Source organism: Homarus americanus, unplaced genomic scaffold (genome assembly GCF_018991925.1).
Source record: "Homarus americanus isolate GMGI-L3 unplaced genomic scaffold, GMGI_Hamer_2.0 scaffold51859, whole genome shotgun sequence".
Classification (NCBI taxonomy): domain Eukaryota; kingdom Metazoa; phylum Arthropoda; class Malacostraca; order Decapoda; family Nephropidae; genus Homarus; species Homarus americanus.
This window is the reverse complement of record NW_024711292.1, coordinates 9,459,109-9,477,650: the sequence shown is the minus strand read 5'-3', so window position 1 is coordinate 9,477,650 and position 18,542 is coordinate 9,459,109. Positions and strand designations below refer to the sequence as shown.

Below are 18,542 nucleotides of genomic sequence, written 5' to 3'. Positions count from 1 at the left end.
AGGTCTTCTAAGAAGGGTTGATGAGGACCTGGAGGTCTTCTAGGAAGGGGTGATGAGGACCTGGAGGTTTTTAGTTGTTCATTGTTGGAAAGGATGATAAAGTCAGGCATGTGTTTTGGTGAGCTATGAATTGAACTTGTGATATGACAATGACTTTTTATTTATTGTCTTCAAGCGTCAAGGTTTATTGCTCTTGTTATAACACATAACAGTATAGTTGACACCATTTACTACCCATATCATACCATTGAGGCATCCCTCGTTATACGAATGTTCGCTCTACATATATTCGCTTATATAAATACTCTATTGTAGCACCTCTTTCTTATTATACAAAAGCTATTCATGCTTAAACAAATGATGACCCTTGCCTGGCCCACCCCTTCTCACCCCATTTGGTGAGCCCTGACTGCCCTCCCTTTAGATAATGTACCAAATTTATATTTTATTAGTTTTTTAATATATTAAGTACAAAATTTCACTAGTTTGGTATTAAATTATGGTAGCTAGGTACTGTATTAAATTACATAAATTAGGTACTGTACCTGTACTAATTTGCATTAGTTAGGTAATTTTTTGGTGAACTGTGTTTTTTATTCGTAATATGGGAGTTTTGTTGTGGTTAGGTATTAATTTACAGTACAGTGGTTAGGTTAGGTAGGTTTTAGTGTTGGTGTGGTTTTCACGTGGTGTAGTAACTCATCCTAGGGTGTTGATATGAAGGACTTCACGTGGTCATTAAGACACCAGGTGTTGTGGTGTTCATGTGGTGCAGTGACTCGTCCTTGGGTGTTGATATGAAGGACTTCACGTGGTCATGGGGACACCGTGTGGTGTGGGGTGGTGTCACAGTATCTCACTCTGCTGGGTGGTGTTGTGTTATTTTGTAGTCAGGTGCATAGCCGGCCCTCTGTTGTTCCCAGGGTGGACGGATTAACACCGTCTGGTCAGATGAAGGTTCCCAGTGGTGCTTATCTCAGTGGTGGGTCACTGCTCTCACTGGTACTGTATAGTGCTGAATTCATTGGCTTAAACACTGTTCATCACTGTTCATCACTGTTCAACACTGATCCCACTTCGTTCCGAAACGAAATTGTCACTTTTGATTATGTTGATATCCCAGTGGTGAGGATGGGTCGAGGAGAGGGAATTCGGGAATGGGCCGACATGACCAAGGGGGGCCGCTGCTCAGCAGGAGCAGCGTCTGAATAGGTCACGACTCTACTGTATATGCATATTCACTTAATGATTGGGTTTCAAGGAACCTGTATCTAGAACTCCTAATGGTAGAAACAAAGTGTACTTAGCAAAGATAAATACGAATAGTCTTCTTCTGCACAGTGGACAAAATAAAGTCCATATTTATCCTCTGTTTAATTAAGGTTTGCTTTTCTATCCAAAATATACTTGAGGATGTTTATACTTCCTGTTGTAGATGGCACTAGCTCATTATATGTGCCATGGAACAATACAGTTCAATATATGGAACAAAATGAGTGTGTTAAAATTTCTCCATTGATAATTTATCCTTCTTAGTCTTACATTTCCTGCCTCCTTTTTCACCTACAGTATTTATTTCCAATCGTCAGTTTTCTATTAATGATTTTTATTCAACGAATAAAACTTAATGGTTAGATTATACAGTATCTTTGCATGTTTTTTTTTTCCCAGAAGTAACCCCAAGTTTTCCCCTTTTTCGGTAATGTCAACTTTACTGAAGTGGCTTGTACTGTACTGTACTGTACTGTACTGTACTGTACTGTACTGTACTGTACTGTACTGTACTGTACTGTTTATGAAAGAAGGTTATCAGTCTCATGTTGAAATTTTAGTATAAAAGATTGGTTGTCTGCAGATGGCTATTCAAATTTTTGCAAAATTAAAGAAAACTGGTAAAACGTACAACTGACCATTAAATTCCCATAAGCCATATTTTGGGGAAGTAAAAGTACCAGACATTAAAATTAGTGCCGGATGGCAAAGAAAATGGACAATTTACTGTTATACAGTCAACCCTCGCTTTACGCGGTCCCACATTCCGCGTTTCCACGTTTACGCGGTACCCTGCCGAAACCGGAATGCTCACATTCCGCGGTCCGTGTACCCCTTTACGCTGAGAGCGGCGCGAGCAGGGTGCGCACAAGGTCGCCCAGTCATCAAAACATTACGGAGTTCTTCACCCGCCACCCACCACAGCCGGCCCAAGTCAGTGATAGTGATAATGATAGTGAGGATATGGACTTATATGGACTTTGAGGGGTTTGACAAAGAGGCCCTGCAAGCCTCTGTGGTGGATAGTGATACCATTGATACAAGTGAGGGCCAATAATCTGCCCTCTGCCTCGGAACCAACCCCCCATCCCCGTGTGCCTGGCCATCTTTTCTACTAATGTAAGTGTTAAAAAACCTAATATTATTGATATTTCTCTTAATTATTAATTGTGTGTGCATACCATCATTAAATTAAGAAGTTATTTTTACTACAACGTAGGTATTGTGTCTGAAAAAGTGGAGTTTGGGGGTCGGCCCGGTCTCTATTTCAATTAATCCCATATGTTATGTTGTTCACTTTATGCGTTTCTCACTTTACGCGGGCCGCCGTGGGTTGAATTAACCGCGTAAAGTGAGGGTTGACTGTATTAAAAATTTTAAATCGGTTAAATAAATTTTTTTTTTTTTTTTACATTACTGTACCTGCAGATACTATAAATACTGTACAGTACTTGTCACATTCACTAAATGTCAGACCATCAGTAAATTGACATCATATTTTTTTTAAGGGCTGCATGTAACACAAAATTCAAAGATTACAGTGCTTGAGCCCTGTTCTAGAAAATATTGCATTGGCTGCTACCTTTCCTAAAACAAAACAAGGGCGTGAAAAAAATAATAGACCATTCGTCTCTTGAGATAGGCAAAGGATATTTATCACCATGCCTACACATGTTTGTAGGGAATAAAGAATTGTATTTTGTTTGTTAGTGCACGAAAATGAACCACAGATAAAACTTACTTTGAATTTTAAGTGAACCATTTTGGGTTTGTTTATATTCATAGGGTAGAGAGACTCCTTATGGTTGCCTAAACCAATCATTCAGCTGACCTTTAGAGTCACATGTGACCTGCTTTATTAACTTACTGTTCATTAAATTACAGTTATTATTCTTGTGTATTATTTGAGAATGTAGATTTACAGTTCTAGACTACACAGCTGTAGCAAGTGTCTTGCGACTCCTATTTCTATTAATTTCTTGAAAAGTTCAATAGGAAAAAATACATGAACCTTGAATTTTCTTTTAAAATGATGACTATCATTCCTCACCATCAGCCATTATAGTGGATGATGATGCTACTGTCCCTTGTTTAGTGAGCAAGTAGATTCCTTAAAGTTTTTGTCTTCAGAGTTCTCAAAAAACTGATTCCTATCTTTTCTGGGTGTGGTGGGCATAGATACACATGTTGTAATTTCATATATATATATATTCTTGACATAACTGGTTAACAACGAGCTAATAATAATTTATCTTACCATATATTGTTTTAATGCCTATTAATTAAGAAATTATTTAATCCTAACAACATCACTGTTTCTCAGGGTTGAGCGGAAATGCCAGTGACATGGAGCACCGGCGGCAAACGTTTGGTTCCAACGTCATACCACCGAAGCCTCCTAAAACTTTCCTGACGCTTGTATGGGAAGCTTTGCAAGATGTTACGCTCATCATTCTCCAAGTAGCTGCAATTGTCTCCTTAGGTCTATCATTTTACAGACCACCAGAAGATAAAGGCTCAGATGGTCAGTATAAATTGATATTGTATATTATATTACTGTACAGTATTACCCCGCCTAACGCGGTTTCACTTAACGCGTTTTATCATATACAGTATGTTAAATAAGTTTATAATCTCGGTCTAAATGCTGAACTGGCTGCCATTTATTTTCCAGTACTATATTGTGTAATATAGTATGGACAACCTTGATGGGAAAAAATTATATCTTTATCAAATTGGACATACACTTTCAAGACATTATAGAGATTATCCATATAAAATATTTTGTTTTATTTCCTCTTAAAATGATTTAGCGGTGTCCACCTCATTTCGGATTTTGTTCAGTTTTCTGTGGACGAGCTTTGTGTGAAACGGAGTTAATTGAATGAAATTTAATTTGTACTTTCTAAACGGTGAAGAATTATTCTGACCGGTATCATTTTGGTTACCGAATATCAAACCATTGGCAATATTGTACATTTCCTTGTTTAACAACAGGTTCCCAATTTAGTTTTGTCAGTATTCTTATAAAAATTTTCGACCTAACCAAAAATATTTTTTTATTGCATGTACTCTCCAAACTGCAGAACCAGAAGGTATGTGGCAACTTTACTACTTTTTTCATTTTACTGTAATTAATTTCATTACAGATGATATTTCATGACTGAATTATATATCTGATTGATACATATGTTATCCCAATTTTACTATCTGGCTTTTTTTTAATAGTGCTGATAGTTTGTGTTTATATGAATTTGACATTCTATTTTCATGACCAATGGCGTTTAGAGGGATCTGCCGAAGGTAACTAGGAGAGAGAGCACAATAAAGAATGCCTACTATGTATAGTGCCTTAGTAACAGTATATTCTTGAGAAGCTTCTTTCTCGGTGCAGTGTAAAATCCCTTTGGTGGCCCTTCCTTCAGCCTCAGATTGGCATAGTTTTAACACTACAGGAAGTTGCTGGAAAAAAATTTGGAAACTGGCATGAACGTTTCTTAATAAAGCAAAATGGCAGTCTAAAAATGGCTACAATGTTTTAATTTATTAGAGTAAGTAGAATTTGATTTTCAATTTCAATCATACAAAAGAGCCTGACATATGACAGGACATTTAATGTATGTCATATATCTTCAATAAAAAGTAACATTAAAATTTAATCATAGTACAGTATGTGTGTTGATTTTACTTAAAGATATTCAGTTGAATATTTAATATAAGGTAAACAAATTGCATATCTTTCATTGGTATTGCCATAATATTGTACTGCATACACATTACATATGACCTACAGTATGGACAGCTTTCTTTTTTCAGTTTATAATTGCTTTTTGAATACCAAGAGGTCAAGAAAACTGTCAGCATCATTAGGGAATATTCTTGTTCAAGTTTTCAAATGTATTTACCTACTTTTTACCCGACCTCTTGAAAACTGCGTCACAAACTTCAAGATGTGTGTTTGTCAGTGTCATAGCACTGTAATGCTTGTTGTTAGTTCCCATGCTTGTGACACCGGATCTTCCTCTCTGATATTATAATGGTAGAATCTCTTACTTATTAAAGTATTGCTATACCCAATACTGTATATATGATATGTATAAATAAACATCTTGTGTAATACCTTATATTTAGGTTCTGATAGATTTCTTTATACTGGTGTTTGTCATTTATATGGCTTGAGCAACTTGTTCTAATGTATGGAATCAAATTATATTGTGTTCAGAACTTATGAACAGCAATTTTTGTCTCTCTGTGTTACATTCTAAAGACTTTTTGTTGTTGTAAGTAGAGTATTATGTTGCCAACCATGAAATGATACTCTCAGGATAATTAAACTTCCACCACCCATAAAACCCATTGTATTTGTTGGCTTCGTTCATGGGTGTCTTGTGATTGTAAAAATGGATGTGAAGCTCACAAGGGACTCATTTTAGAATTATTGCTTTTGCTTTAAATGTTAATTATGTGTTGACTTGTAGCTAGTGATGGCACGTAGAATATGAACAAATACGGGAACATGCACATAAGTAATTGTAAAGCTTAGTATGTGCTTACTCTTAACTCTTTTTTTTTTTTCAGGTGCTCCTTAATTTGTGTATAACAGTGTAGGAGAATCATGAAATTTCTAGCTAAGTTTTTTCAGTCTTTAAAATATTTGCGTGTACATTTATTTTTGTCTGTGTTATTCTACATATAGTTTGCTGTTTCTCATGGACAGAACAGGGTACTAAATGCATTATTTTTCCCATCTCTTCATTGGCTATTTCCTTGCCTTAGACCCAACATCATTGCACAAGAAATATACTGAACTGAAAAATTATGCATGTTTGTTTAGCTAACACAACAGTAAAACAGTCAGCTTTTGCTTGAAAGCTAGTCACCTTTGTAGAGATCTTTCCCTGGTACAGGTATTCATCATTACTGGGTCATTTACGGCCTCCTGTATATGCCACAGTTTCGGCATATCAACACTCCCCTCACACTCTGGACACAGCCTTCACACACATATTCTATAGTTAATCCTTCCACCTAATCATCAGTGTGTTTCCTGTATCTGTCTTAAGTAAATTTCATTCAAAATAATTCTTGACCATTCTTATCATTCATTTCTTCATATTTCACTCTTAATATACTTAGGGGTTTGTTCTTTAACAAATCGATCGATGTAAATTAACTTCTTATGGGAAAAAACAGGATTGCTTTTATGGATGCAATAAATTCTGTGTACAGTACCCCCAAAATTGTGTACACACACACACACACGCACTAATGGTTGCCCTGCGTGTTCAAGGCTGGCTGGTCCTAGGGCGTATGGCTGTCACCAACACAATAACCCAGTGTCAAGGAATATATATACACACACACACAGTGTAGACCCTTGCCATTCGTGAGTTTGTGATTCACAATTTTGACGATTTACGGTAAGCAGGTGATGGCTATGGTGGCTAGCTTGCAAGCCCTTTCCCGCAGCACAACGAGTCACCCCACGCAGCATTTTATGTTGTACTCAAAAAACTTTTGTGTTTCTGTGTGAAATGGCCCTAAAAGACTGCCTAGTTTTAGTGCTAATGATACTAGTTGAGCAAAATGTAAAAGGCAGAAGTCAGTGATGACCCTGACAAAGAAAGTTTTATTTTTAGATAAGTTAAAAGAGGGATGAGTGCTGCTGCGGCTGGTCGGTTGTTTGGTATAGGTATACAGTAGTGCACTAAGGTAGTATAAGTTCCAATTTGCGGTTTTGCCAATTTTCACCATTTCTTGGAACCTATCCCTCGCGAATGGCAAGGGTCCACGTCATCCGCTGTTAATTGGGACCGGAAAAACGCCTCTGATAACAAATCCACTTAAAACGGGGAATTAATCCAATAAGAAATAATGGAAATATCTTTTAACAATTTACCTGAGAAACATTTGTTAAGCATTTGATAACATTATTTTAAGAATTTTTTTAACCTTATAAGTTATTTAACGTCCATAAAGTTCAGCGGTGTGTTAAGGCAACGTAGGTTGTGCCAGCGACCCGGTGGTCTGCAGCAACCGTTACGGGAGCACACTCACTCCAGTGGTTCATTGAGACAAAATACTTATAATGTTTTAAAAATAAATAATGCTAACTTAATAAAATATTTTTATTTACTTAGCTTCAAAGGTAGAGATATTTGACTTGATTGGACGAATGGAGGTGGGTGTCGAGAGAGGAGGATTAGTCGGAGGATGAAAGAGAAACAGGACTAGGTTGATTGTCCACTCCCACTCTTTATTCACCTACGGATAATCACTTCTAATTTTATATCTATACTATAGTTAGTGTGTTTTCTTGTGAGTGCTGCACCACCCTGTTTGGGTTGGGAACTCATGGCAACAAAAATTATAAATTAATCCACCACAACATGCACAAAAAAACAACAAAGGCAGGAGAAAACACAACACAGCACTGGTCTCGATGAAACAAAGCGGGAGACTGGTGCTGAGACACGTGTGTGGCACTGTGTGCATGCATGATACCAGGAAGAGGATGAAATTTCAAATGCTTCAGCTAAAAATCTGTAAATCTTATCCAGAGTTTTCAGAGTTTTTGAGTGGAATCCACTTAAATGCGGGGATTTCTTTCGTCCTATCCAGAGTATACAGTGTGTCATTTACATACCAAGGGAAGGGTTTGATATGATTATATAAAAACAATGTATTGCCCTAACATTTATATAAAGACTAACATGGGCTGATACATTCGTGATGGAGTGGGGCTTCAAAATGCTGGTTCGTGTGATTTGAATCACAATTCATAAACTTAGGCCTTTAAGTTCAGTCTTCACATTTTTCCTGCCTAACTACTCATTAACTCTGCTCTGCTATGTTCCTCGTGGAACATAGGAGGCTAAATGTTCTCTGTACTTTAATTTTTTCATAATTTCAGACTATAATTTCTCCACACAGTCTGCATTCTGTTTTTACAATGACCTTGGTGGATTCCTGATAGTATACCAGTTGTGGATTTGGCTAATCTCAAATAAGGTACAATTACGGTGGTATTCTGCATCAGTTTGGTCTTTCAGTATAATAAAAAAGTTTTTTTGACAAATGGTAGTGTCACCCTTGCTTAATGTGAAGAGTATTCTTTATTTTTATCTGTATGACCATTTTGAAAGTGCAGATACATTTAAAGCCTTGCATACAATATTGGCTAAAGATTTCTGAGAAAATTAGTATGTGCCCTCCTTCTGGAAAATGTAACTCAGAGAATCATTAACATGATACATGTACTTGGTAAATGTAAGGTGCCTCCTCAGGAACCTTGGTACAATTTGGTGGATTTATATATAAAACCCCCTAATATGGGTATGTATTTAACTACTGTACCTATATGCATTCTTAATGTGAGTGCTGTTGCTTGAACAATGGGTACATTCCTCTGACAAGTTTATTACAGTAGTTACAATACGGATTGCGTGCTTGTGTCCTGTTCAAATCTCCTGAATTGTTTTATTTATTCAGGTAAGATTATTTCTTGGGCTTGCAGTACTCAGTTCATCTTGCCTACCTCTTGGCCTGTTTGAATTTTTATTGAGTAAGCTCTAGGTCAGCATCTGTTCTCCTTCACAATGGCATCTAGTGATAGTATGCTTGTTTTAGGTGTGAATGATCATGACTGTAATTGAGTCCTCTGATAATTCATTGGGTCACAACATCAAGCTGAAGACAAGAACACTATTACTGTAGTGTCATTCTTCTGAATCTAAGTTGGATGATGATCTTGGTGAGGGATTTTCATGGGGTGATTCTTTGTTTGATTTAGGTTGGATAATTTCTAGAGGAGGCCTCTGATAGTTTGTTATGGATGAAATTATGTTGACTTACATCACTGGAGTTTGGCATGCTAGCATAGATAATATTACAACAATACCCCCAAAACTAATGCTATAAGGGAGGTTTTTGGTGGGGTTTGTCTTTTGATGATATCTAGATTAACCTGCTAAAAGCCATATTAACCCCTTGTGTATGGGGTCCCCTCTGAGCTGAATAAAATCGTCGGGCATCAGCCAAATATAATATTGAAAGTGGCATCCCTGTAGTGAAGGGTATTTTCACAGGAGTTTCTCTTAAAATCCAACTGATTCTTTGCTTCGGTAAGTTTCCAATACTGTACAGTATTCGGTATGCTTGATCTGGAAGCCATCTTGGACTTGGGGTACCAAAGTTCAAGTCAATAGATTTTATTGAAATTTTGGACTTTTATCTTTCAAAGGATTTAATTTCAACTAATATTGTGCTTTTTAATGGGCTGACCATCTTTGTGATAATTTTACTCATTCTGGCCCACTTTTGATTACTGGTAGATACCTACATGATGACAGCTACTTATGTGTTGGTATCACCTAGGTTTGGTAATAGGACCATTGCCTATAGTATTGAGCTGTATAGGTATTTATCAAGGCTCTGACTCAACATTTTTACTTTGTGAACTTTGTGAAATAGAATTTTAACCATAGAGAATTGTTGGTTCAGTTTGTTAGTACATGGGGAAACAAAATATTGTATACAGTGGTCCCTCGGTTAACGAGCACAATCATTTCTAGAAGGTTGCTCGTTAACCGAAAAACTCGTTAACCGAAACCATTGTTTCAATGGGTTTTTGGGTAATTGGTTCCAGCTCACTGAAAATTGCCTAAATTCAACAAAAAAGGTAGAAAAGTACACTTACTTTGAGGTGTGTATGTAGAATGCTCCTGGATGATGATGATGGAAATTAGAATGGGGGTGGAGGAGAAGGGAGAAGAGAAGGCATTGGGGTGGAAGAGAAGTCACCCCATGGCGCCATTTCACCCATAAAATTTTAGTGCTCTTGGTGTAATTCAAGATTATTTTCTTTGAATCAACACTGCACTGCATTATATATTGCCAATATGTAAAATAAATTTCAAAATGACCAATAATTTGCCTGCAAACACAGAAAAAAAGCATTTAGTTGAAGAGAGTCTCAAGCAAGATGTTACCTCCACTGAAAAGACACAAAGACTGACGCCTGTATGGTGTGTTGAGAGGCTGGATGGCGCGCATAAAACTAGTTTCATTACCTTCAATTATGTTCAATAATTGTTAAAATTACTAAAAAATTTAATATTAAATTTAAAAAATTATTGAATAGTATAAACTTCTTTGATATTTGCTAAAATGGTAAGGAATTTAAGCCCTAGAACCGATTACTGTATTGGCGGACTAATACTACAGCTGGTGGACCGCCAAATGCAAGCGAAAACATGTTCAGGTTGGCTCGTAAGAAACCCGTTAATCGAGGGATTGCTCGTTAACCGAAGTTAAGAATCTTATGGAAGGTAACTCGTTAACCGAAATCTCGTTAACCGAGGCGCTCGTTAACCGAGGGACCACCGTACCTGTAGTATCATCCAGTGATCATCTTGCAATTATCACCAGTGTACTTCAGTCACAATTTAATTGGTTATTGTCTTAACTCTTTAGGTGCGTAATTAAATTTCGCGCCGGTTCCTGAAAAGTGTCAATTATCCTGCCAAAAATGAATTTCATATAATCACATTTTCTATATGTTTTTCCTAGAGAACTTTTAGTATATTTTCCAAATCTGGAACAAAAATTCACATATGTGTGCAAATTTTAGAGAAAAAATGACATTTATACCCAAAAATGCAGGAAATTGGTATAAATCAATGTCTGGTATATGGCAAATAAATTTAATCAATTTGGTTACTAAACAGCAAATTTAGATATGTATTACATATTCAGATAATATCAAACAAAATAGTACAAAAATAAGCTATATTGCATTCAGGAAATACTCCTATACCTCAATACATAATATGTCCGCATGTCGTCTCATTTGGGGAAGTTTTTTCAAGGCCGTGGGATATCCCCGCTTGTCGCATTTAATTAATATAATATTTTGGCGGGTTTACCCGCATGTCGCATCCAAAGGGTTAAATCATATTTCGTATTTTGTGTAAAGGTATTCCAAGAGTTGTATCACAAATTTTTTAGATAAATTTTCATGGAAAAGGGCCTCTTTTCCATGTATACACATGAAAGTACTGTACAGTATTAGTAATTTAAGACAATTTTGGATTTTCTGTAATTGAAAAAAAATGTAGGGTCAGATTTAAAAGAAATACCCAAAGATATATACCAAGGGAAAGATTAGTTCTGTACATGTGGTTTGAAATTTTTATGTTTCAACAAAATTTTCAGATTTTATAAGAGCTCTATCAAAAATATATTGAATGAAGTTTCTGAATTTTCAAGAGATGAAGGCCATTGGTGACCAAAATTGGTACTTAAAAGTGGCATCCCCATAGTGAAGAGATTAAAGCCAACAGTGGCCTGCATAAATTTTGGATTTTTAAATTTTATTTTCTATCAATTTTCACATTAGCTATATACAGTACCAGTAGTTTTATCTGAAAACCTGAGAGGATGATTTTTTTTTTGTTCTGAAATTTTCAAGGATGAAGTTTTATTGGAAAGTAACTATTGGTAGTACAGGTATCAAGCCTTGTGTATACACAGTAAAACCTCGATAGATTGGACTTCAATATATCGGAATTTGCTTTTTTCAGACTCTGAAATGCTCTGGTCACCAGAGATACAAAAAAAATGCATATTTTAAGAAATGGGGAAGATTATAAAAAAATCTTATGAAAAGAACAACATTTACACACTGAATACTGTACAGTGGTCTAATCAGATTTGCTATAGGCCTACCAAGAACTAAATAATTTTAGGCTCTTCATTAAAGCTTTCTCAAGAAGACTGAGAGGGGAATTATACTCAGTACAGGTATGTATAGAATTTTGCTGACCTTTCATTTAGAATTTCTTAAATAGAGTCTGTTTATCATAATGCTGATGTAGCTAATTTTCTGATAAAAGTTTGAGATAATACTTGTGTAGATATATAAGTAAATAGGCAACAATTCCATACAAACAGTGGGCTTTCTAAGTTCTCCAACCTTTCAGCGAATGCAGTGAAATATTTTCTTATTTAGGTTTTTCAAATTAAACATTTTGTAAATGTAACTGTTGCTGAACCTCTGAAAAGAGACGTTTGTTATGTTTTGACACCTTGCGGGAATTATCCAGTTCCCTCCTCCAAGCATCTTAAGAATTTGGATCCTTCGTGGTCTTCAGAACCAGTACAAAAATATGCGACTCCCATTAGGCCATTAGGGAGACTACCAGGAAAAGTTTTTCTTCTATCTTTTGCATCTAGGTGTAGAGGTCAAGAAATTCATGCCCTCAAGAGGGAAACTAGTTTTATTGCCATTAGTCCATTTTTCTGTAGGCTCATTAGAACGTAGCTAGAAGTTTCAGGCTAAAATTTAAATTTCAAGATTTTGCCCAGAAGTATTCATACTGCCACATCGAAGACTTGGAATGATGAAGGCTGTTTTTTCCTATTTCTAAATATTTAAGAGGGACTCATTGACCTTTGACCATATTATTAAAGGTGGTTCATTAGAGGTATTTATCCTGTCCTACTTCTTAAATTGATCAAAATCACATATTCTCTGCTAAGCTAAAAATCACAACATTAAAAACTTTGCCTTCCTCATTGACATTCTTCCAAGTTATGTCTATTAGATCTATATGAAACATGAAACTGGTCAGTTGTGAATGTCTTCATTTCCAGATACAGAAATCCTCACAACATGTATATGAAAGGGATGCATTCCATGGAAGTTGTGAGTAAAGCTCCCAGGATGTGCTGACTTTGTCATCTTATGCAATCAAGATTAACCAATCATGATCTCAGTAAACTACTGGTAATACATAACATCCTAAACAGTATAAACAAATGAATACTCACCATAAACATATTGAAATAGAAAAAAAAAAGTAAATTTAGATGTTGTGGGGGATAATTTTGACTCAATCATGGTATTGTGTATCCCACTCCAGAAACTAATCATAGGTTCCCATCATAAAGGGAAGGACACTGGTGTGGAAGCCAATCATACCTCCTCTTTGTAAGAGGAGGGAAGATTGGAGAAAGGATGTAGGTTTCAGCATACCACCGCTAAACTACGCACCCAAACCACTGACTGATTGAGAGATGCTTCCAGATGCCTCTGTTAGCACTTGACAATCTTTTAATGATTTGAATAAATAACAGAAATGATTTTGTAACTTTGGGAACTTTCATATATGTGAAAAATAACAGGATAAAATTACTAACAGAAGACACTTATTACAAAAGGCCCCTGACCCGATGCTCTGGTGGACAAAAAAATGTGTTGGCACTGTGAACCTTACTCACTGGGGTGGCACTGGTTGTAGTGGAGTGATTTAAAGCATCTTGGGCGCGAATTTTGTGTAATCACTTTGCACATAATGAAAAGTGTTCTATTATTTATCAGTTTTATGTATACAAAATATGTAAAGCTGGAATGTGTATAGTGAGGACTGCCTGTTCTTCATTGTAGAAACTTCACAACCAGACTGCTTGGTGATGGAGATTTCAGAAAAGAAGCTCTATATTTGTTAAAGTGTTTAGTTCCCTTTGAATGTTTAGGTTAGTTCTTGTGATTTATGACTTCCTTCATCCCTTTCCTAACAGGTTTGAAATTTCTGAGATCACATGATGAATCATGTGTAGGCTATAAAACAAAGGTTTGGACTTGTAAACCTCTATTTATGATTTAGTGGAAGAATTAGATGACTTAGAACTCATCCCTTCACCCTCAGGTTTAGCAACTTAGTGGATACAGGGCCACTCAGCTGTATATGGGTACAGTATCTAACTTACAGTTAGGTAAGCAAAGTCAGTCAAGTTTAGTACCAGCCATGTTGCTTTCTTGTGTAAAAAAAAAGAAGGAAGTCACAGCATGTTGTATCTACATTGCTCTGTCAGGCCTATTGTACTTACCCACTTTCACCACAAATACAAGTTCTTTTTTCAAAGATCTTACATCCCTTTTTTGTCATCATCATTATTGCCATGGTGATAATTCCATCTCCCATGCTTGCGTGCGTTAGCCATGAATACCTGATGCCATAGTGTCCTGGTTACCATTAGGCAAATTTTATAGAGTGAGAACTAGGTAGGTTTTATATTTTCAGTAGGAATTTCAAGCACCCTCTTATCTGGTATGACCGATATTTTTATGAATATGAAAAATGAATCAACAATTTGCTATAGATTAATCATCATCATCCATCATCATCATCATCATCATCATCATCATCATTATTATTCATTCACCATCATCTGCTGTGATGTACCAGGGGGAGAGTTGGGAGGGAGGATCAAGAGGATGGAACAATATAACTGGGCTGATGAGGACAGTATTCTATATGCGTTGTATTTTTTAGGTACGTATTATATATAAAAAAATTATTTTTATTTCATTTTTTTATTATGTGGTCTTCACATGTTCTTTAATGATAGGTGAGAGGGAGAGAGATTTCCAAATCATAAAAAACACGTTTAGGGCCATACAAGTGATCGGAGATAGGTTTTTGGCAGAGTTGCAAAGTAACTAAATAAATTTACTTGAGTGCTGTATTCAAGTAACATTTTGGGGTATTTACTTTTTAAATAATACTCAAATTACTTTTACTTAAGTATGGTTTTCTAATACTTTTACTCCAGTACAATTGAAAAACAAAAATCGTTTCTCATTACATACAAAGTAATAATATATTTTTTAATTAATTAATTAATTATTAATTAAGAGATTGTATAGTTTGTTTTGGATCTGTGATTATGATTGTGTTTTCGACTGCATAAGGATGACCTTACTGGGTGCAATTGCTCAGTCAGGTTGGTCTTTAGGCAGGCTATGTTTAGGGCACCTTTTCTATCCGCTCTCCCCATGTGGGGTGAGCAGAGTGAGTCCTCGAAAGGGCTGCTCAGTCATATAGATAGGACCAGATTGCGCTGCTGCATAAACAACCATCTTATCTATGCTGCCCATGTGCAGAGTTGTGATGAGACTCCTGGCAGTCATCTCTGCCTGTCCCCGTCACCACTCATCTGTTGCCATAAGACTTTTTGGGGGTAAAGGGGTTTTGATGATGATAAGTATGATGAGCTGGATGATGGCTGCGCATTAGTTGATTTATATGGTGAGGCAGGAGCACAGGCTGAACCACACATCTTGGCTCTCCCTTTTCCTGATCCAGTGATGCAAGTGTTGCAATGACTGGGGAGAGGGAGAGTTGCAATGGACTGCAGATAGCTGAATTTGTTGGGTTTCGCCTTTGTATCCTGTCAATCATGCATTACCTTCGTCCGCTGGTGTAGTTGTTGGGTTCCCATGTTGGTCACCTCTTCTGCCTATGCCACCGTTGGGGTCTTGTTGGTGCTCTATAAGCATGCCTGCCTGATGCAGGGCTCCCCTGCAGATTTTTCATTCGGGGTTTACTCCCGTAGCCTCATACCTATAAAGGTTAATCCGCAAGGCAGCAGGGCAGTGGTTGTTAGGGACACACACATGAGAATTAAGACAACACGCTCTCTCATATCACTTTTTACTTTCAGTACTTGAGTACTTTATGAATGAAATACTTTTTTACTTCTACTGAGTACTGTACATTAAACTTTGGATACTTTTACTTCTACTTGAGTAACATTTTTCAATATAACAATACTTTTACTTAAGTAACAAAGTCCAGTACAGTACTTTTAACAACTCTGGTTATAGGACTATAATATTGAATGTTACATGGTAAGTGAAAATCCAGAAAAGAGTATTCGTTGTTTTGCTCTTTCACAGTAATATCAGGAACGTAATCCTGTGAAAATGAGGGACCACTGTATACCTACCCGAAATAACGTGTTAAAAAAGAACAATAACACAGCTCATAACTTGGTCTGGTAGGGGGAGGCCGAAAACTCAGACACCACAGCTCTCTCCTGCTCACTCCTTCCACTTCTTCCCGCTTCCTCTTCCTGCTCCCCCCACTCCCCCTTTCCCCTTCCCCTCCTTTCCCCTTCCCCTCCTTTCCCCTTCCCCTCCTGATAACCACAAGGAAAGAAGAAAACACGAAGTTCCCAAGCGCTTTCTTGTAATTCACATCTTCAGGGGTGAGTACAGTCTGTACTCACCCCTGAAGATGTGAATTACACGAAAGCGCTTGGGAACTTCGTGTTTTCTTCTTTCCTTGTGGTTATCAGCATATACCTAGATCACGTGCACCTACAGTGATTTACTTGCATATATATATATATACACAGTGAACCCTCACTTTATGCGGTCAATTGAGCCCACGGCGGCCCGCGTAAAGTGAGAAACGCTTAAAGTGAACAACATAACATATGGGATTAATTGAAATAGAGACCGGGCCGACCCCCAAACTCCACTTTTTAGACACAATACCTACGTTGTAGTAAAAATAACTACTTAATTTTATGATGGTATGCACACACAATTAATAATTAAGAGAAATATCAATAATATTAGGTTTTTTAACACTTACATTAGTAGTAAAGATGGCTGGGCACACGGGGATGGGGGGTTGGTTCCGAGGCGGAGGGCAGATTATTGGCCCTCACCTGTATCGCTTGTATCAATTGCATCACTATCCACCACAGAGGCTTGCAGGGCCTCTTTGTCAAACCCCTCAAAGTCCATATAAGTCCATATCCTCACTATCATTATCACTATCACTGACTTGGGCCGGCTGTGGTGGGTGGCGGGTGAAGAACTCGGTAATGTTTTGATGACTGGACGACCTTGTGCGCACCCTGCTCGCGCCGCTCTCCGCGTAAAAGGGTACACACACCGCGGAAAGTAAGCATTCCAGTTTCGGCAGGGTGCAACGTGGAAACTCGTAAAGTGGGACGCGTAAAGCGTTGACTGTGTGTGTGTGTGTGTATATATATATATATATATATATATATATATATATATATATATATATATATATATATATATATATATATGTGTATATATATATATGTGTATATATATATGTGTATGTATATATATGTGTATATATATATATATATATATATATGTGTATATATATATATATATATATATATATGTATATATATATATATATATATATATATATATATATATATATATATATATATATATATGAAAAATAACCATAACATACTTCACAACTGGTACAAAGAAATGTTTGTTCCCTTTGTTTTTGAGCTTTTTATTATTATTATTATTATTTTTATTTTTATTTGTTTTTTTATTGTTATTATTATAATTATTTTTTTTGCTTATTCTCTATGAACGATTGTGTGTGCATGTAACAGAGTAAAAAAACAAGAGAACATTATGTGTATCTTGCAGAAAATATGTGATAAACACTAACATAGCTCACAGCTCAGCCTCACCCACTGTGAGTGCTACTGGGTGGTGAGTCGAAGACTGCTACACAATTATGTGCCTTCTCCACAGATATTACAGTATTTCTCATTATCCCTTGTTTAGCATTTATTTCACATTAATGATCAGCATATATATATATATATATATATATATATATATATATATATATATATATATATATATATATATATATATATATATATATATATATATATATATATATATATATATATATATATATATATATATATATATATATATATATATATATATATATATATATATATATATATATATATATATATATATATATATGCTTTACATTTTAGAATGCAAGCAAGAGACAAGAGCTACACTTGCATTTTAACCAAACTAGGATGCAGATTTCTTCAGGAAATGTTGTGGGGAAATGCTGTTGAATGTCCAGCATCAGGAATACTGTATGCAGAAATGCACTCATGATTCAAGTGTGTCAATATAATCCTTGCCATAACTGATTTTAGATCTGTTAATGGGCATTAACTACTGTACTACAGTAATCTCCCCGTAAGCTGGAATCCCCACTCCCCGGAATTCTCTTATAACCTGAATGGAAAGCGGCCTGATATTTTTCCCAGGAAAGTTTTCTCAATTCTGGGTCGGCGAACAAATGTTCCTGGAGTTCCGAGAAATTACACTACACCATTCTCCGTCGCATCACCACGTGCCAGCTGCGTGAGTGGGAAAATCACTTGGGTAACTTGGGCCTTAGGTTCATGCGCTACAATTGGCTAATTCTGTCATGTGGCTGCACATGCTGATACATATCCCAGTTTATCAGTTTATCCCCTCTGAGTCTAGCATCATGATGCAATTATTTCATAGTCCTCTGCCATTGTACAAGGTTGATCCCCCTGCTCGCTGCACTTTTTTGTTTACATTTGTGTTCTGCAGTACAGTACTGTAC

The 18,542-nt window shown here is 36.4% G+C and overlaps 1 protein-coding gene across 8 annotated transcripts in view; it reads left to right on the top strand.

The window, feature by feature from the left end:
* Nucleotides 1-18,542, top strand: part of LOC121877511 (plasma membrane calcium-transporting ATPase 2-like) — a 155,015-nt gene that overhangs the window by 22,614 nt on the left and 113,859 nt on the right. For 7 of the 8 annotated variants that reach the window (XM_042383461.1, XM_042383318.1, XM_042383779.1 and 4 more), the window contains exons 3-5: nt 3,596-3,796; nt 4,359-4,367; nt 4,561-4,575. In XM_042383461.1, coding sequence (XP_042239395.1) covers nt 3,596-3,796; nt 4,359-4,367; nt 4,561-4,575 — 225 coding nt within the window. The remainder of the gene's footprint in view (nt 1-3,595; nt 3,797-4,358; nt 4,368-4,560; nt 4,576-18,542) is intronic. The other variant, XM_042383389.1, reaches the window with a different exon arrangement.